This window comes from Dysidea avara, chromosome 8 (assembly GCF_963678975.1).
Source record: "Dysidea avara chromosome 8, odDysAvar1.4, whole genome shotgun sequence".
Taxonomy (NCBI): Eukaryota; Metazoa; Porifera; class Demospongiae; order Dictyoceratida; family Dysideidae; genus Dysidea; species Dysidea avara.
In genome coordinates this window covers 37,474,767-37,496,210 of record NC_089279.1, presented here as the reverse complement: position 1 = coordinate 37,496,210, position 21,444 = coordinate 37,474,767, and the positions used below count along the sequence as shown (strand labels likewise).

Genomic DNA, 21,444 nt, shown 5'->3' with positions numbered 1-21,444 from the left:
TGAGTAACTGACTGACTGACTGACTGATGCCTTCAGACAACAATAACGGCTAAGGATATGGGCTTGATTTTTTCACTCTTCGACGTCACTTCGGCCTGACAGGTGCCTTTTGGCATACCGCAGTACGTACAATGCATTCTTTATGGACTTACCAGTGTCCTCCTTTGTGTCCCATTCATCTTCGCTGATAGCAAAGTGTCGATATGGCAGTAGCACATGATGGCTTCCCTTCGTAACGGAAATCGTCCATATTTTTCATAGTAGCTATTTTGATTGCAGAGGTGCTTTTCGAACAGTTCTTGATTCGTACTGCTGTGTAACGGGTTGAACATAGCTGACAACGAAGTGTAACGGATGCCTCACTTTTCAGACGATAATTGATATAGTTGGGGCATGCAGCAGCATTTCTTTTAGTATGCGTGGATTGCAGAGGTGCTTTTCAAACAGTTCTTGATTCAAAATGCTGTATAATGGGTTGAACATAGCTGACAACAAAACGTAATGGATACTTTACTTTTCACACAATAATTGATATAGCTGGGGTGAGCGGTGCCATTTCAGATGTGGTATATGCGTGGGTTCACCATTCAGTCATAATAATTATTTACAAAAAAAAGGGAACAAACAAGTACACAAAATTTTGAACTAGAGTAGGTAGGGACCATAGCACATCAATAAAAAGTACTGAAACAAGCTGGAGTAGTGCATGATTTATTAAATCACAGTAAAACAATAAGAAGTGTTATATCCCCACTGTGCATTTCCATTATGGTATCTTAAGCATAGTAGGGATATAACACTTCTTTTACTGTGATTTAATATCATGCACTACTCCAGCTTGTTTCAGTACTTTTTATCGATGTGTCAATTTGGTGGTAGGACATGATGGCCTCCCTTCATAACGGAAATCGTCTGTATTTTTCATAGTGGCTACTTTGATTGCAGAGGTGCTTTTCGAACAGTTCTTGATTTGTAATGCTGTGTAATGGGTTGAACATAACTGACAATGAGCATAATGAGTACTTCACTTTTTAGATGATAATTGATGGCTGGGGCATACAGTGCCATTTCAAAATGCGATATACATGGGTTCACCACTCATAATAATTTTATTTTACAAATAAGTTAACAAACAAGTACACAAAAATATTTGGAATTTTCAACTAGAGTAGGGACCATAGTACAACGATAAAAAGTACTGAAACAAGCTGGAGTAGTGCATGATCAAGACACACGGTAGTGTGTCGTGCGGCCCAAGAAGCCGGCGCGACACACCATGAGTATATTTACAGGAAGGAAGAAAACGTCATTTTAACACTTTTGTATCTCAGTGATAGCTTATCCGATTGAAACCAAATTTGCTGCAGAGTTGCCCGCCAGCTAGAGAAGTCTACATTCCAAATTTGAAGGAAATCATTCAAGCCATTTCCGAGATATGAGAAGAAAAAAAAAAGCGGCCAAGGTTTCATTTTTTTTTTCCGTTTTTTTTTTCTTCGTCTTTTCGCACACTTGCAAAAATTGCTATAAAACGCAAACGCGTGCTCCAATCGCCTTGAAATTTGGCACACAGAAAGGGAGTCCAAAGGCGAATCCTAGCATCAAATTTGGTGCAAATCCGATGAATGGTTCAGGAGTTATGACCGATTATTCGCGTAAAACAAGATTGATTTGCTGTCACGCCTACAGGGTAAACCGCTTCATGGAATGAGTTGAAAATTGCTATGTAGATGGAGTAACCATCGTAGGAGTGCCTTTTGGTGGTTTGAAAGGAATCGAGATTAAGACCACGGAGATATGGCACAAAACCCAACCTGTGTCACAATTACGCGATCGATTTTTAGTAATAAAAAAGTATTCGTTTTTACGCCTACTAGGCAAACCGCTAAGAGCAATGAGCTGAAAATCGGTGTATAGCTGGAATAATCTTCATAGAAAGTCCTTGCAGTAGTATAGAAGAATTGGATTACGAACCACTGAGTTATGATTCGAAAGCCAACTCTGTGTAGCAAATGCAAGATCGAGATACTCTAATAGAACAGTCACCCTAATAGAGCATTCAGCTAATTTATTTACTCCATTATAGAATTCTATTACATTACAAGTTATTCTGTAGGGACTTCAGTAGTCTCGCGGCGCCTGACCCTAAAAAGAGGGTCTGGTGAAACCGTGTACAAAAAGTTTGAGCTCTGGAATGTTTATTGGATGACGTTTTACGTGTTACGTAAGTGCACTGTTTATGTCACAACATCCATTCAACCAGATCCGCTTACAGCGTCACCAAACTAATAGCGCTACTTTATTTATTCAACATTAAAACGAAGCCAACAGAACTGTATGGCTGTTTTCTCAATGAGTTTAAGCGGCAGAGTCACCGGATGTAATTAACCGTAAGCCGCGAATCTTTTGAAATGTACGCATTACATAATTAATTTGAAATAGAGCGATCTGATTGGAGCTTCCAACATTCCGGCAGTGCCAAACTTTTTGTACACAGTTTCACCAGACCCTCTTTTTAGGGTCGGGCGCCGCGAGACTAGGACTTCAGCTGCAAACAGTTAATCTTATAGACTCAGCAAGAAGCAAGTCACCCTGTGGAGAGTTAAGCTACAATTATATCACTGTAGAGATTCAGAACATTACAAGTCACACTGAAGAGAGTTCAGCTATAAACAAGTCATGCACCCTGTAGAGAGTTCACCTACAATTAAATCACTCTCTAGAGAATTTAGCTACACACAAGTCACTGTGCAGAGAGTTCAGCTACAAACCTGTAGAGAGATCAGCTACAAACTAAACACTTTGCAGAGAGTTCAGCTACAAACAAATCAATCTTTAGAGTGATCAGCAACAAACAAATCAATTTGTAGAGAGATCAACTAGAAACAAATCAACCTGCAAAGAGATCAGCTACAAACAAATCAGCTTGTAGAGAGATCAGTTACACACAAATCAACCTGTAGAGAGATAAGCTAGAAACAAATCACCCTGTAGAGAGTTCAGCTAAAACAAATCACCTTATAGACAGTTCAGCTACAAACAAATCAACCAGGAGAGATCAGCTACAAACAAATCACCCTGTAGAGAGATCAGCTACAAACAAATCACCCTGTAGAGACTTCAGCTACAAACAAATCAACCTGCAGAGAGATCAGCTACAAACAAATCACCCTGTAAAGAGATCAGCTAGAAACTAGACACAATGTACATGTTGCTGTCAGACCTTCAGTGCTGGTCACTGTAAAGTACTGCTAATAATAATAACAATGTAAGGAGTTCAGCTACAAGCAAATCACCCTTTAGAGAGTTCAGCTACAAACAATTCAACCTGCAGAGAGATCAAATCACCTTATAGAGAGTTCAGCTACAAACAAATTGCCCTGTAGAGAGATCAGTTACAAACAAATCAACCTGCAGAGAGATCAGCTACACACAAATCAACTTGTAGAGAGATCAGCTACAAACAAATCACCCTGTGGAGATCAGCTAGAAACTAGACACAATGTAAGGAGTTCAGCTACAAGCAAATCACCCTGTAGAGAGTTCAACTAAAACAAATCAACCTGCACAGAGATCAGGTACAAACAAATCACCTTATAGATAGTTCAGCTACAAACAAATTACCCTGTAGAGAGATCGGCTACAAACAAATTAACCTGCAGAGAGACCAGCTAGAAACTAGACACAATGTAAGGAGTTCAGCTACAAGCAAATCACCCTGTAGAGATTTCAGCTGCAAACAAATCACACTGTAGAGAGATCAGCTAGAAACTAGACACAATGTAAATAGTTAAGCTAGAAGAGGTCACCTTATAGAGAGTTCAGCTACAAAGAAACCATCATGTAGAGAGTTCAGCTGCAAACAAATCACTCTGTATAGAGTTCAGCTAGAAAAAGTCACCTTGTAGAAAGTCACCTTGTAGAGAGTTCAACTACAAAGAAACCGCCATGTAGAGAGTTCAGCCTCAAACAAATTACCGTGTAGAGAATTCAACTACAAACAAATCGCCCTGTAGAGGGATCAGCTAGAGGAAGTTACCTTGTAGAGAGTTCAGCTACAAAGAAACTATCATGTAGAGAGTTCAGCTACAAAGAAAGCACCATGTAGAGAGTTTAGCTGCAAACAAATCACCTGTAGAGAGTTCAGCTAGAAACAAATCACCCTGTAGAGAGATCAGCTAGAAGAGGTCACCTTGGAGAAAGTTCAGCTACAAAGAAATCACCATGTAAAGAGTTCAGCTGCAAACAAATCACCCTGTAGAGGGATCAGCTAAAAGAAGTCACCTTGTAGAGAGTTCAGCTACAAAGAAACCATCATGTAGAGAGTTCAGCTACAAAGAAATCACCCTGTAGAGAGTTCAGCTAGAAGAAGTCACCTTGTAGAGAGTTCAGCTACAAAGAAACCATCATGTAGAGAGTTCAGCTACAAAGAAACCACCATGGATGTAGAGAGTTTAGCTGCAAACAAATAACCTGTAGAGAGTTCAGCTAGAAACAAATCACCTTGTAGAGAAATCAGCTAGAAGAGGTCACTTTGTTGAGAGTTCAGCTACAAAGAAACCATCCTGTATATAGTTCAGCTATATTTTAAGTCACCCAGTAGAGAGATCAGCTGCTAAAAAATATCCTGTGGGGAATAATGGGCATGTAATAAATATATGTATATAATTTGTATAATTACTAATAAAATCAAAAATAATTGAAATATTAAAAATCTTCTGTAAGTTCTTTTCTTCTTCCTGTGGTAAATAAAAAAACACATGGGTTAAAAGCCCCATAGGCCGGCTTTGCAGTATACAAATACAAAAAGAAGTGATATCTAATCAAAAACAGCCAAGCTGTAAAAAAAGGTGCGGCCCCCAAAAAAGCCATGGTGAAAAAAGATGTGAAATCCAAGGTGGCGGCCAAGAAATGGCTGTGATGGTAGGTTAATGGTAAAAATTTTAATAACGACAACTCAGGTGAATTTTGTGCCACTTGGTCTTGGCACCAAATTCACCTGAATTACCGTTATTAAAATTTTACCATTAACCTACCATCACAGCCACTTCTTGACCACCACCTTAGATTTCACATCTTTTTTCACCATGGCTTTTTGGGGGCCACACCTTTTTTTACAGCTTGGCTGTTTTTGATTAGATATTAAATTACAGTAAAACAATAAGAAGTGTTATATCCCTACTGTACATTCCATTATGGTATCTTGAGCACAGTAGGGATATAACACTTCTTATTGTTTTACTGTGATTAATGTCGTGCACTACTCCAGCTTGTTTCAGTACTTTTTATCAATATGCTATGGTCCCTACTCTAGTTGAAAACTCCTTAGTGTACTTGTATATAAATGACACATAGTAAAAAAATCTCATATATTGTACAGTACACTAGTATATGGGAGGTTTGGGCTTTCTTGCCCAACATACAATGTCATCCAAAAACCAGCCTCACTTTTCCTTCATAACAGTTTGGCAGTATTGGTTAGACATAACCCAGCTCAACCCAACAAGTTTCTATGGAATTTTAAAATTTCTGAATTTTCTACTAATTGACAACTGACTAAATACTTAGTACCTTCAGCCAAGTGTACTTCAACTTACCGTATGCGTGGTACATTTGGCGGTGATTTAAATTTGGCAGTTTGGCGAATTCTGCGCCAATCGCCAAATAAAAATCACCACCAAACCTTAATTACTATCACCACGTGATTCCATGTTCCGGAGTACAAGGTGTTATACAAGTACTTTAGGAGGGTGAACAAGGACGAAGATGACAAGAAATTACCGGTATTACCTGTGCCCAAGGCAATTAAAATGGCTGACGAAGCTGTAGCCAAAGCTATGGAATTGTCGAAATCCACAGATAGAGGAAAGTACAACACTTTGTGGGTGACCTGCAGTTCAATTCCTGGGGTTGGAGGGATATTTTTTCCTTACTTTGGCCCCTTTTCTGTTACACCTTTTCAGCTATAAGTCACTAAGTCTAAGTCCTTGAAATTAGGTTAGGTAATCCTAAGGCTGCAGCACATGTTGCTGCAGACCTTCAGTGCTGGTCACTGTAAAGCATTAATACAATACAATACTTACTCCAAACGACAGGGAGCTCAAATTGGGAAATACACTGCGGACCACAGTCTGAAAACTCATTTCAGTTCATTGTGGAAGATCCCAATCAATGAATCAACAGCCAGGTGGTTAAAGTCAAAATACTTGGACACGTTAAGAGAAGCTTGTGATGAAGCATCTAAAGATCCAAAGAAAGCAGGAGAAGCAGTGACAGTAGAAACTCTTGAGACAAAGAAGAGGAAAAGGCCCTTGAAACTTGGTGAGGAAATGGACGCTGCTGTCCAAGAGTATATCAAGTCTCTTAGATTGACGGGCACTATTGTTAATGCAACTGTAGTGATGGCAGCAGCAGAAGGGATTGTGGCAGCAAGAGATGTAACCAAGCCTAGGCAGCATGCATGATGAACATTTTTATGGTGGTCATATTACTATCACCAAAAGTTGGGCTAGGTCTATATTAGACCAAATGGGATACGTGAAGACAAAATGTTCGGGAAAACTACATTTCAGAATATGATGAAATTAAGGAGGTGTTTTTAGCTGGTGTTGCTGCAGTAGCAGTGATAAGGAACATCCCAAGTGATTTAATATTTAACTGGGATCAAACTGGGCTGTCAATCATTCCAACTGGGAACTGGACGATGCACAAAGCAGGAGCCAAAGTGGTACCAATTGCACACTCTGATGATAAGCGACAAATAACTGCCGTGTTGGCAGCCAATGCAATGGGCGAATACCTCCCATCCCGGTTGATCTATAAAGGGAAAACGATGATGTGACTTTTCCACCTGGTTGGGATATCTGGCATACCGACAATCATTGGTCTAATGAGGATACAATGAAGTGATATCTCAAGAACATCATTATTCCTTTTGTCAACCATAAAAGAAAAGAATTGGGTTTACAAGACAACTACCCTGTACTTGCCATCTATGATGGATTCTGTGGGCAGACTACTGATGCAATTTTTTCATTGCTCACTACTCACAACATTGTATAGTACAAATTCCTGCCAATTGTACTGACAAGTTGCAGCCACTGGATATTGCAATTAACAAGCCCAAGAAGGATCACCTTAGGGCTAATTTTCAATCATGGTACGCTAAGGAAGTCAGCAAGCAGTTGAAGACGTGATCAGTTAAAGAAGTCAAAGTCAATGTAAACCTTGGGGTGGTGAAAATCCCTAGCGCTAAGTGGATTATGGAAGCATGGAAAGAGATGGAAACAATGCCACAGATGGTAGTAAATGGATTTAGAAAGGCTGGAATACTGGATACCATTAAACTGTAAAAAAACTGCCACATACTTATAGTATTATACAGTAGTTGTGCTTATAAATACCAGTATGTGTAGATATATTGTTTTGTTCAGCACTAATAGAATAAAGTTTCAACAAACACTAGGAAATTCGGAGACTACTGGGTAAGATGTGATGGACGATGCCACAATCCAATGATTTTGTCAGCAGTGGATGATCTGCAGGTACTCATCACTGGATGCCGTACTGATTTGACTACTGAAAAATAATGTAGACTGTAATCCAACAATACCAGAACTTTTAAACTGGGCTTTAAGAATTTCCTGTGAATAGTTGATATGCTTATCATTCAACATTAACCTCTGTAATAAAATATTTTATATGACACACCTTATGAATATTATCACCCACCTTTCACAATAGTTTTTCTATCTGCAATACTGAGCACTTTCACCCACTGATCATTTTGTTGTGACTCATCACCATCTCACCCATCTGTTATCAGAACATCTTCTACACAAACAACCTCTGGCTCTTGAGCCGCAACAACTTTTTGCTTTTTACTAGGATGTGAATCTTCCTTGTTACCACTGTGTTCTCAGTCTACTGGTGATTTTCTCTTTTTTGGAATTTCAAAGCGCTTGACAAGCCTTGCCACATTGGACAGGTGGGGGTTAACACCAATGAATATTAGCTTACATGGCACATCAAGGCCTCCCTGTCTTAAATCTGTCGAGTACTGTCTTGGTCCCATCATAGTACAACGAATTATTCCCCCCAACTCCAAAAATACACTGCAAGCAACAGAAATCTTTCGGGGCACGTGGCCAACAACCATGGATGAATCTGAGGCGCCTGGTTTCAATACTGCCACTGCAAATGGATCGCTTCTGTTTCAACTTTCCTGGTGGCAAATTAATTCTTCTCCGATGAACGGCGTCCACACGCTTTTATAAACATGATGACCATGAACAACTTGTTCACTCTTGTAGGATTCTATACTCTCAAGTGAGAAGCAACCGTGAAATGTTTTGTTAAACTAAATTAATGTTCGCCAATTTCCATTCTTCTCCAATTCGCCAAACTTAATGATTGCCAAATGTACCACGCATACGGTATGGCTTTACTAATGTCACTTCACTTTAAGATATGTCTTTTTGTGAACTGAAGCAGCTACAGTGCATGCATCATGGACTTACCTTTGTCCTCCTTTGTATCTCATTTTTTCTCCACTACTGCTTATTGTATGTGTTGATTGATGGCAGTGCATGCAGCGCAGCCAGCCAGTTGTCACAAGAATTGTTTGTAATTTTCAGTGACTGGATTGATTACAGAGGTGCCTCATGTACTGTTCTTTGCTTGTACATATATAAATAAAAACAGCGACACTATACTAATAGTTATATGTACAGGCAATGGTCGTAGTTTTGAGTGATCATGTCTTGTACATTTCTTTGTGAATTTATCCTGACAGTTTTCTTTTCACTAATACGTTGTTTGAGTGTTATCAAATCATGGCAGTATGCAGCCAGGTTACTGGGAGCTTCATCATTATGATTGTCCAGCTATCAAACGGTATGGTAGTACCATTTAAGTAGAGATCATGTTGAAAATTTTGCGTGCCGCCAAAAATTCTGCCTTTAAATATCATCCTAGAGACATTTCACGAAACGAAATTCACCTTTACAGAATAGTACTAGTCCATATAATATACAATATAGCAGTAAACATACCAAAACACTTACAGGTGGCCAGATACAGAATTTTAAAAATTGCTAAAACTCAAATTTTAGACTCACTGCCTCACTACCTGATCACAGTTGCAAAGCTAAAGGCCAAACAAAGCAGCACAAGGCCACCATTTTACGCCAAAATAACAAACTCACCAGTGGGATGTGCCTTTTGGGGTTCCGATGAGTGTAGACCCTCTGTGCCTTGTCTTTTCTTTTATCTTCAATCAGGTTGCTTGTCTTCTTCTTCATCACGAAACCATATCAAGGTGTTAATTTTTCATATCAACACCTTCTTTCAGCAGCATATTTAGACGCCACAGAATTATTTCAGAGCTGGATTTCAGAAGCACTTCAGTCCCAGCGCTACTATAAGAGGTACACTAGCTACATAGATATCTGCAACTTCACGATTAGGATCTCAATCACAATCCACGCCCCTCAAATAAAGATGTAGGTAGACTAATAGCAATAGATTACAGAGGCACCACCTCTTAACAATCTACCCATACTTAACAGTAAACATCACCTCACCCCTTATTGGTCTAGCTAGCTGCACACCCCTTGGCTGACCCAAGATATACTCTAATACAACAGTCACTCTAATACAACAGTCATGTACAGTACCTTGCATTAAAAAGTTTGCAAACTCATCGCCCTATAACTCATTGCCCTATAACTCATTGCCCTATAACTCATCACCCTATAACTCATTGCCCTATAACTCATCACCCTATAACTCATCGCCCTATAACTCATCACCCTATAACTCATTGCCCTATAACTCATCGCCCTATAACTCATCGCCCTATAACTCATTGCCCTATAACTCATTGCCCTATAACTCATCACCCTATAACTCATCGCCCTATATTCACGAATGTTTGTGTAGTGCTTCAGTACATGATGCAACTGCAAATAGTTTTGTGCAAAGGTGAAGCAAACAGTTTACAAAGGTTCACGAATAGTAATTAAATGTTAAAACTGAACCCCTACAAGTTTGTGTAGGCATCAATGGTAAGAAAAACCGCAACTCTACAAGTTCACGAAAGTAGCCATACAAATTCACAAAGTTAGACCTGTAAATTCATGAAAGTTGTTATGTAATATGTAAACTTCTCCCAACCCTCGTGAATATTGTTTCACAAAGGTGTCACAAATCTTCGTGATAAATTCGCAAACTTTTTAATGCAAGGTACTGTATGAAAGAACAGTTACAAGTTACATTGTTCTGGTAGACATATTCTTATAAGAAAAAGAAGCAAGCACAATATAAAAACATTATTGTTCTAAAGGAAACAGGTGCCTCTCAGCAACAGCAAGGTCAACAGCTGAAGGCACACAGGGATGCTTGGATCTAGAACGCAATCCCCTAATGCACATTATTGAAGAGTGCAGCAAGGAGAACTCCAAACTCAGCCCATAACCACAGAATATGGGGAACTCTACTTCTCACTGAGCAAATGGGCAAGATGTTTATAAGTGATGATATCTGCCTCCCCATATCTACAGATATGGAAAATACAAGTGGAATAATACAAGTTACATTGTAGTTAGCTGTGCCTCAACAAAAAAACTAAACAAAATAGTATTTTTAAAAACTGTAATTTAAAAATGATGTAGGGATCTATAAAATAAAAAGTAGTGAAACAAGAGATGAATGATGGTATTACAGCATAGTTCAGTGGAAAAGTTCCTACTTTGGCACATTATAGTACGTTCGCGTTGAGCTGAATCCTGGGTTGTTGATTAAGAAGCCATACAAGATCAATGGCTTTAAACATGATGTTCATGACGCATTTATTCGTAAGCTCATGTTACGGGCGTGCACTTAATTGTCGAAAATATGGCGTCCAGTGCAGTGTTAGTGAGGGTTCAGCTCAACGCAAACGTACTATAGTCATTATTATTTTGTTCAATGCCAAAGTACAGACTTCCCACTGAGCTATGCTGTAATACCATCATTCACCTCTTGTTTCACTACATTTTGTTGCATACAGTAGATCCTTACTTAATATTTTAAATTAACAATTTTTTTAAATATTAGTGACACCAATAGTGTTTGTGGCGCTATTACCAAGGAGCAAGACAAGGTACACAATTTGTGTTGGTAACATTCACAATGATTGAAGATTTGTATGAAGGTGATATTAGGCCAAAACAGTTGACTACTGGACCCATAACCAAAGACAAGATATATTCAAAGGCTGTAGTACATGTTGCTGTCAGACCTTCAGTGCTGATCACTGTAAAGTGCTAATAATAATAAATACTTAGGTTTAAAGGAAGAAAATCCATCCCTCCTGGAGGAGACTGAGTGTGGCGCTCAACTGGACATTGGGTGGCCTGCAGTTCGAATCCTGGGGTAGGGATATTTTCCCTTTCTTTGACCCTTTTCTGTTTGACCTTATTTGTTAGCTAGGTTAAGTAATCATTAAAGTCTCCAGTTCTTGTTAGATTAGGTAATCCAAAGGCTGCAGCACATGTTGCTTCAGTGCTGGTCACTGTAAAGTGCTAATAATAATAAAACCCATAAGTGCTGTAGCAAGGATTGTCTGCAGTGACATCATCATTGCGAATCCCAATTTATACATGATTTGTACCACAGTATAATTGGCATAACTATAACTGGTACTTCGGTCATGGCTATAATCTGTACATGACTGATCAAAATAACCACTAGTAAAGTTGCAGGTGTAGATGACCTCACTTGTTTCCTCACTTTTATTTGTATGATCCCCACTCTAATACAAAATTTCTAATTTTCCTTACATTCATTCACTTCTACAAGAAGGTAAATGCACACACTATGCATCGCTTCATTTACATACTTGCAAACTAGTTGGTATATTGAGTCTCACTCTGTTGCTAGTTTTGTACCAAGACCATACAGACAGGTGTGAAAAGGCAAAATAACAGTTAAAACTAGTGGCATCCTACCTATTCTGGTGCTAACTACAAGGAAACATTTGCGAACATGCTCTTGACAATACAAAAGTGGTAAAGCTACAAGAGAACACATGCAAACTTTAAAGGTATTGACTTTCATGGAAGTTCAGATGATTAAAAACAATTATTATCCACATTAAGTTAAACTCTATAACTGCTGCTGAAGTTATGACTGTTGTATTAAGCACCTTAGGGGATATTTATCACCATAAAGCTAAACTCAAAAATGGCCTTGATGCTTATAGCATTCAGCATTCTGTAAAAATTACAAACCAACAGGAGAAGGACAACAGGAGATTGCAAATTTAAATAATGCTGTATGCATAACAGCACACTATATATAACAGCACACTATATATAACAGCACACTATATATAACAGCACACTATATATAACAGCACACTATATATAACAGCACACTATATATAACAGCACACTATATATAACAGCACACTATATATAACAGCACACTATATATAACAGCACACTATATATAACAGCACACTATATCCATGTCCTTGTTAAAGAATAGAAATGGCCACAAGTCCTAACAATAAGAAAGGAACCATACATACATAGCACTTCAATTATCCTTCACAATACATTAACATTAACATAGCAACACCTGTAAAGTCCCTACTGGCAGCTGTAACAGTGGAGCTGGAAACTTCTTAGCTTCTAACACTTTATTATCACGAGACATCTCATCAGTTTTGTTGTGGGATAATGATATAGAGTTAACTGAGGACAAACTAGTTTGCTGCTTGGTATAACCAATTGACTTCTCAGGAAAACCAGTTGGCTGCTCAGGACAACCAGTTTGCTGCTTAGGATAACCAGTTTGTTGTTCAGGATACCCAGTTCGTTGTTTGGGGTAACCAGCATGTTGTTCAGGATTACCAGTTTGATGTTCAGTTTGCTGCATGGGAAAACTGGTTTTCTGCTTGGGGTAACCAATTTGCTGCTCACAATAACCTATTTGCTGACCTAGTTGCTGTTCGGGATAATCAGGAACATCTTCGCACTCTGAAGGTACAGTGACACTTTTATCACCACAAGGCCTACAGTAGAGCTGTAGACAATTGATGAGAAATTCACAAGAAATATTAACCCTCATAGAGGGCAGTTCTGAGGACACAGAAGGTAGAGTGGATGACAGGTGAGCCCACTGGTGGACTTGTTCAACAAGATTAATTAATTGGTGCCAAGAATCATATGACCTTGTCTGTAACCTCTGAGAATGGTATGCGCCTAACAATGGTGGCATGTACTTTGGGGTAGGGTAGTCTTTGGACAGAGATGTAACACTATAGTTTAATTTTTGTACTGCAGCAGCCTCAATAGGTGATAGGATTGACAAAACAGTATCTAAGAATTCCTTATAAATATCATCGTATTCAAACTCCCAACTTCCCACCAAAAGAGCAATGTCAGTCAACTCAACATTCAAACTAGCATCTTGATAAACTGTTATTTTGAATGGTGAAATTTGAAACGCGCTATCACTAAGCTGTTCATTTCTCAGATGACTCTTATTCCTATAGCATTTCAAAGGAGACATTATAGTTGGGTCTTTGTCAGCATTATAGACATCAAGTTTCCTTCTCACCCTTTGCATTAACCCTCTCCATTTGTCAGACTTGTCATCCGCAGATAAGTCCACTAGGGGAAAACAATGAGCAAACATGTCTACAAAATATGACCCCTCAGGTAATTCTAACAGCAGTGACAAGATGCAGTTCTCAATGCCATTCTCTTTAACATCATCTCTTTTAACAAACTCTGCAAATGGCAAAAGCCTTGCACACCATACAATAGCACCAGTAGCATATGACGGATTAAACTCCTGTATAAAACTAATGACATAAGTAAAATTAATAAATCAAAATAATTACCTGACTTCTGCCAGCTAAAGTCTGCACCTTTCTAAACCACAAGCTGGCATTATCTCGCACATGTAAGTACCATAGAATAGCACACAATTGCCTGAAGATAGCCAGTAACAGTTTAGCAGAATGGGGACAATCATCACTATCCTCATCTGTCAAATAGTATAGTGATTTAATGTACTTATAAACAGCATCAAGACAAACAAGTAGCTAACCATCTTGAAATAGGTCAAAGCCCATTTCTGCTCTACTCCTTAACGACTCCATTACAGTAGCCATAAGTATAGTAGGACTACTCATCACTGGAACACCACAAAAGATGTCTTCTTGCTCACTGACAGCAATTATACCCAATATATAACTACAATGAATACAAGTAGCAAATTAGACCCACAAACTGTGTGCATCTAGCATACTACAGCAGTGTGTTAAGTGTGTGTACGTGTGTGTGTGTGTGTGTGTGTGTGTGTGTGTGTGTGTGTGTGTGTGTGTGTGTGTGTGTGTGTGTGTGTGTGTGTGTGTGTGTGTGTGGTGTAGTTTGTGGGTGCATTTTGTGTGTGTGAGTGTGTGTATGCGTGCCGTGCATGCACCCATTGTGCATACTGTATGTGTTTGTGTGTATGTGTGTGTGCACACGCGCATACCATTTAATACAGGGAACCAGTGAGTGAGATGCTTTGAACAAGAACAGTAGTTGTTGTACTTTCTGATATAACAACTGTCGTTGACTCCACTCTTTTGGGTTGAGCTTCACCACCTGGGCAGGGTATAGTGTTAGAGATCAGTAGGAAAATGGATTATTAATCAGTCATGATATGTACATAGATGGATCACTACATTATTCACATATGGTACCAAATACACATACAATTGTTGATGAATGGCTTTAATAGAACAGTAACCAAATGTTTGACTAATACGTAGTTAGACCCTATTTGTGGTGGATTTGGTGGATTTTGGAAGTGACTAGGGATGCGGCGATTATGCCGGCATAATTTCAAGCACAATAGATATGTGTGGGAATCAGGAATTATGCTAGCATTTTGAGGTGATTATAAAGCTTTAACAGTAGGAAAATCTGCAGATGGCACAATTCCGTTATGAAAGATCGAAATACTCTAATAGAGCAGTCAGAAACTCTAATAGAACAGTCACTCAATATTATTCATTGAAACGAAATACTCCAATACAACAACCAGCTTAAAAATTCAAGACTATTGGAAATATAAATATCAATGAAAATGGTCTGATACAGCAATAAACTGGCATTACTAGCTAATTATGGTGGAATAATTTTGGGAATAATGGGCAATTCTCAAAAGCATAATAGGTGATTTTTTGAGCACTGCTCAAAAGCATAATGCTCAATTTTTGGAGTATAATAGTCTCATGCCTAGAGGTGACTAAGTTACTTAGACCCTTTTCATGTTTACTTAGACCCTTTTCATGTTTATTACACAGTAGCGTTGGCAACGCATCGCCACCTGGAAATTAATTTTAAATGGTGGAGTAATGGCTTGTTTCTACTAATGAACGCTACATTTCTCTGTTACAAGCAGCTATCAACAGTGTTAAGGTACTACAACTACATGAAGGGTCTAAATAACTTAGACTTTAGACCACAGGGGTCTAAGTAATTTAGTAATCCTCAGGCCCTGTAGCAGTGCCTTCGCTTCGCTCAGGTGCCACGACACAGGGCCATCAAATCATTAAATTACTTAGACTCCTGTGGTCTGAAGTCTAATTATTACATAGCACAATTCCTGAGAAGCTACTCTAATACTAGTGCAATAAAAAATTATTACTTTAAAAATGAAGGATATAGGGTTCCAGCGATAAAAAGTAGTGAAACAAAAAATTATGGTAGCTATGGGGACTACTTGGCATTGTAGCAATGTAAGAAAATTCCTAAATTGGTATGTTATCACCATCTTTTCAATGCCAAAGTAGGGATTCTCCTTCATAGTTACCATCATCTCTTGTTTTATTACATTTTATCACTGGAACCCTACTTCATATTTTTTTATTTCTTTTACTAAAGTTGTTAGCTTTTTTGTTAGATCATAGCTATAAAGTAGATGTGTTACTGTGACTGCTGTATTAGAGTATCTCGATCCTGCTACTCAGCTACAAAGTAGATTAAGCTGGGGGTGTAGTACAATACCTTGCTTTCTACAAAGCTAGACTGTTGAAGTGCATGGCCTCAACACTGATCATTAGAAGTGTGGTGGTGTGTTCTGGTTGTTTTAGGGTGCAGGGCTCATTACAATTGTTTTATAAGCTACTACTCAATACTACCAGGGGTACTACAGTCCATTAAGCACCTCAAATACAGTAGGTTGCAAAAAAAAGTTTACATTTCGTAATTGTAATTACAGTGTGATTACTAAGTAATTACACATGTTTGTACTGTAATTACATTTTGACCGTAATTCATAATTATGCAAAAAAGTGGTTTTTCACCAGCCATATTTACAATATATTCATAGTTACCAATAGAACATAATTTGTAATTACGCTTTTGTAATTACGCTACTACAGCGTAATTACAATTATGAAACATAAATTTTTTTGCAGCCTACTGTAGTTTTGTGGCATCTAAATACACTCTTTAAATGAAAGTGTACAAAATGCCTTCATATGGTTCCTGGAATGAAGAAGAACCGTTTAATCCAAGATAAAAGGAATAGCAAAGCACAGAAGGCAGACATTCATCGGAATGACAAAAGGCACATCCTACCCGTAACTTTGTTGTCATGGCATAAAACCTTGCAACTGTGGTCAGTGAGGCTGGCAGGCTGGCAGGCCGGCAGACAAAAACTTGAGGTTTAACAATTATCCAGCCACCTGTAAGTGTTTTCTTGTTTTTTAACGCTGTATTTGATGTTGAGACTATTCCATAAAGGTGATTTTGGTCCCATATGATATTTCTATGATGGCTTTTAGATGTGGCATTTTTAGCAGTGCACATCATATTAGGGGGGAACCGTACTGTTTGATAACAGTCACCTCAGGAGGCCTACACAAATATGCCTACACAATCAGGCCTACACATTTCACAACTTACACAGTCATCCACTGAAGGTTGAGGACAGTAGACAGGTGGAGAAGGTAGGTGCACCCCATGAGGTACAAACACATCCATATTGTGTACAGTATCAACAATATCTTCTAGACACCTATAACACAATTGCACTAGCACAGCATCAATGCTACACAAAGCAGCTGTGTGGATCATACTGGTAACTTCAGTTAACATCTCATCACTGTGTAGTGGTACAGCTTTAACAGTTCTGCTATGAAACAAGCTATTAATTTGATCAAACATTAACCTGTGCCCTAAACTGTCATCTAGTTTAGCTTGTAAACAAGTTTCAAAACAATGTTGTATTTCACGGAATGAAACTATTAGTAAGAATGCTTTCTTCCAGTCACCAAGTAATAGTGGGAATTGTATCACTTCTTCCCACAGTCCAGAGAGCAGCAGTAACTTCAAAGCATGATCAGGATGCCATAGTAATGACAAGTCTTGTTCAGTTACAGTTCTAGTCACCTTCATCCGATCTAGTTCCTGGTACTTATTGTCAACAGATGCACCAATGGAAGACAAGAAGGGAATGTATAGTGGGTTATTCACAAAATAAGAAAACATCAGTTTAGCTAGACACTGGACAATAGCCAGTCCACTGGGTGATGTAATACACACATTAGCACCTATGTTATGACTGGTAATGTCATGTCTTTCTGAGATGAAGGAGTGGGCTAGGTCTATAGCTTCCTTGATGTTATAGTGGCTTAATCTATGACACAACAGGCACATAGTGGTGACATCTGAGGACACTGTGTCAGTATACAAGTCATATGGTACTGTGTGTGGTGGCTCTGCAGGTAACTCCTTATGACACTGTTCAAGAGCTTGTGTAGCAGCCAACTGTCTACCCTGCATGTGTAGCACTACACCTGCTGGAAATATTAAAACATGATATCAAGGGTTACTAGCTGTATGGGGGAAAGAATATCTAACACACTGTAACACCTCTGTTCTCAGAATAAAAGGCTTGACCTTATCACTCTCTATCAACAGTAATTTTCTCAAAGATGAACTTAGCAAAGTGTATTTGTACAGGATATACTGGGGACAGTGTGTTTGTACAGGATATACTAGGGAGAGTGTGTTTGTACAGGTTATACTGGGGACAATGTGTTTGTACAGGATATACTGCATGGGGATAGTGTGTTTGTACAAGTTATACTGGGGACAGTGGGTTGTTTGTACAGGCTATACCGGGACTCTCCCCCATACAAATATTAATGTACCACTTTCACACCTTACTTTAAAGGAAAGAGAACGTGCATAAATGCCATATAGCACTGCTGTGCTCAGGAATGAATTAAGGAAAAACAGAAGAAGTATATCAAAGATATTCCCCCCTAGGAGGAAGTATGTGATACATATATATCCCACCCAAAACAGCTTATAGCTGTAAAAAAAGTGCGCGTCCAAGTAAAGCAGAGTTAACTACAACAAAAAGTGATGATATCATAGTGCGACCATTTTGCAAGTTGTAAAATTAATCTAAACCAAAACAGCCAAGCTGTAAAAAAAGAGTGCAGCCCCCAAAAAGGCCAGGGTGAAAAAAGATGTGAAATCCAAGGTGGCGGCCAAGAAATGGCTGTGAACGGCAAAAATTTTAATTACGACAATTCGGGTGAATTTTGCATTGCCTCCTCCACTAGGATTCAGCACCAAATTCACCTGAATTGTCGTAATTAAAATTTTTGCTATTAACCTACCATCACAGCCATTTCTTGGCCACCACCTTGGATTTCACATCTTTTTTCACCCTGGCTTTTTGGGGGCCACACCCTTTTTTTACAGCTTGGCTGTTTTGGTTTAGATATCACTTCTTTTTGTATTGCAAGCCACAAAGCTGGCCATATGGCTTTGGTGCTTCCTTTTAACTTGTTTTTTTTGCTTTTCTGCAGGAATTGTGGAACAAAGGAAGTAATTGTGTGTATAGCTTTTGTCTGATGAAATATTTGTATATTTGTATATGTAATAGGATGGATGGCTGTGGTATTTGAGATTAATAGTGCGAGCATTGTAAACAGGAAGGAGTAAAATAGTGCGAGGCTAAGCTGAGCACTATTTCCTTCCTGTTTACAATGCGAGAACTATTAATCCCGAATACCACAGCCATCCGTCCTATTGCAAATTAATCCGACAACCATAGCAACTGTTACTGGGCGACAGAAATTCAAAAAATAACCACTGCAAAAGTCCAATCACATTTAGCAATCGTTGCCTGGCAACCGTTGCTATGGTCTCAAAATGACTTTTACTTTAGCAACGGTTACCTAGCAACCATTGCTAAGCAACCATATTGTGTCATACCTTGGAGGCATATATCACTATGGTGACAATAGTTGTCAAATCGGTCTAATATAAACACACCACACTATTTTAGCCAATCAAATTAGTATTACAGATATTTGTCATGGGACCTTGACAAACAAGTGTAATACTAATTCTATTGGCTAATCGCTTGACGTATTTCAATATAATACGTCAAGCTGCTATTGAGAGTATTATACAGTAACACATTCAGTTGTTGGATTAAACATTGAATGATGATTATCACATACTGTTACAGTAGTTAATAAGGTGACTTCTTACATAACTGAACTGTTGCTGAAACTCTCATTGTTTGTAGCTGAACTCTTTTCAGGGTGATTTGCTTCTAGCTGAACTCTCTACAGGATGATTTGTTTCTAGCTGAACTCTCTACAGGGTGATTTGTTTGCAGCTGAACTCTATACATGGTGGTTTCTTTGTAGCTGAACTCTCTACAAGGTGACTTGTTCTAGTTGAACTCACTACAGGGTGGCTGAACTCTCTACAGGGTGATTTGTTTGCAACTGAACTCTCTACAAGATGATGTGTTTCTAGCTGATCTCTCTACAGGGTGACTTGTTTCTAGCTGATATCTCTACAGGGTGACTTGTTTCTAGCTGATCTCTCTACCGGGTGAACTTGTTTCTGGCTGAACTCTCTACAGATGATTTGTTTGCATCTGAACTCTCTACATGGTGGTTTCTTTGTAGTTGAACTCTCTACAAGGTAACTTCTTCTAGCTGATCTCTCTACAGGGTGACTTGTTTGTAACTGAACTATCTGCAGGGTGATTTGTTGGTAGTTGAACTCTCTACAAGGTGATCCTTCTAGCTGATCTCTCTACAGGATGACTTTTTCTAGCTGATCTCTCTACAGGGTGAATTGTTTCTAGCTGAACTCTCTACAGGGTGATCTTTAAAGTACACGATCCTTTTGCAGTACTTATAGTGAAATAATGAGCATGCAAGGCTAATTAGTTAAAGCTAAGGCAATGTACACCTACATTACAGGTGGTGTACACATGGTACAGTTTCAGTTTCTACATGATGTTTACTTTACCGACTGTCACAAAGAGAAATGAACTTGGGCATAAAGCCAACACAATGTGCAATTAAAGTTACTACATGGCAAGCAAAGGTTCAGAACTTGTGCTATGCAATGCACTTTCAGTTCTGATGTTGCAGTGATACATATACCTCTTGCCATACAAAATCTCAGCTTTTATTAAGGTAATGCACAGTGAAAGCACGTAAGCATGATTATAGTGAAACAGTTGTGCCAGGTCAGATGCAGTTCCTCAATGTAAACTACGGTATTTGCATGGTTCCAGTATTATCATTTTTCAGATGCACAGTAGTATCTGTCCAATCATGCAAGCTGCCTATTTACTACAGCAGTAATGAAGTAAATCTGAACAAACAGTTTTACATGTCAGTGCACACCTATGTGCTTAAAATAAAGATGTAGATATTCTGGATACTGGTGAAAGAAGCTTTTACCTACTCTAATAGAACATACTGGACCAACACACAGATGGACAAATATGTTGGCAATTTGCCTGCCCTATCCCAAGAGTGTGAGGCAGTTAAGTGCCAGTGCTGAGAAACTGAACATAAGAGTTTTTAGATGAACACTTGCAACAGAAGTGCGTTGTGTTGGCACTTTTTTTTCTTTCTACTCAGTACCTTTTTGTGCACACCTTTTTATAACGCGACTTGTAGTTCATTGTATCTTGGCATGCAAAGCACATATTGACTCGGGACTTTAGCAAAATTAAACTAGCAACTCGAGTGTTGTTGTTGTAGCAAATCAATACATGCTTTTGTTTGCTCTTTATAGGGCAATGAAGGCACTGGTGTAGAGTAGGATCACTGAAAAGTTGAACTACATTCCTGTCAAAAGTTGAACTACATTCCTGTCAAAACCACAGGCGATTTGTGCACCTCCCTTAACCAAGTTATTGTAACCAACCTGGGTTCAATCCTACCTAGGTCATAACTTTTTTTTCACTTTTGGGATCTTTTATCTTTTTGATGCACCTTTTTGTTCTATCTAACCTCTTACATGCTAGTCATGCATTCTACCACTGAAACAGTATGTGCTGTGGTTTTCAAAGGAATGTTGTTCAAGTTTTCTCTACACCTTGGCCTTCTACGTGCTGTAG

The 21,444-nt window shown here is 38.7% G+C and overlaps 1 protein-coding gene across 3 annotated transcripts in view; it reads right to left on the bottom strand.

The window, feature by feature from the left end:
• Positions 1-21,444, bottom strand: part of LOC136264625 (uncharacterized) — a 144,995-nt gene that overhangs the window by 87,623 nt on the left and 35,928 nt on the right. For 2 of the 3 annotated variants that reach the window (XM_066059401.1, XM_066059403.1), the window contains exons 9-13: positions 16,953-17,848; positions 14,530-14,642; positions 14,101-14,246; positions 13,892-14,037; positions 12,622-13,842 (exon numbers count right to left, since the gene is read on the bottom strand). In XM_066059401.1, coding sequence (XP_065915473.1) covers positions 12,622-13,842; positions 13,892-14,037; positions 14,101-14,246; positions 14,530-14,642; positions 16,953-17,848 — 2,522 coding nt within the window. The remainder of the gene's footprint in view (positions 1-12,621; positions 13,843-13,891; positions 14,038-14,100; positions 14,247-14,529; positions 14,643-16,952; positions 17,849-21,444) is intronic. The other variant, XM_066059402.1, reaches the window with a different exon arrangement.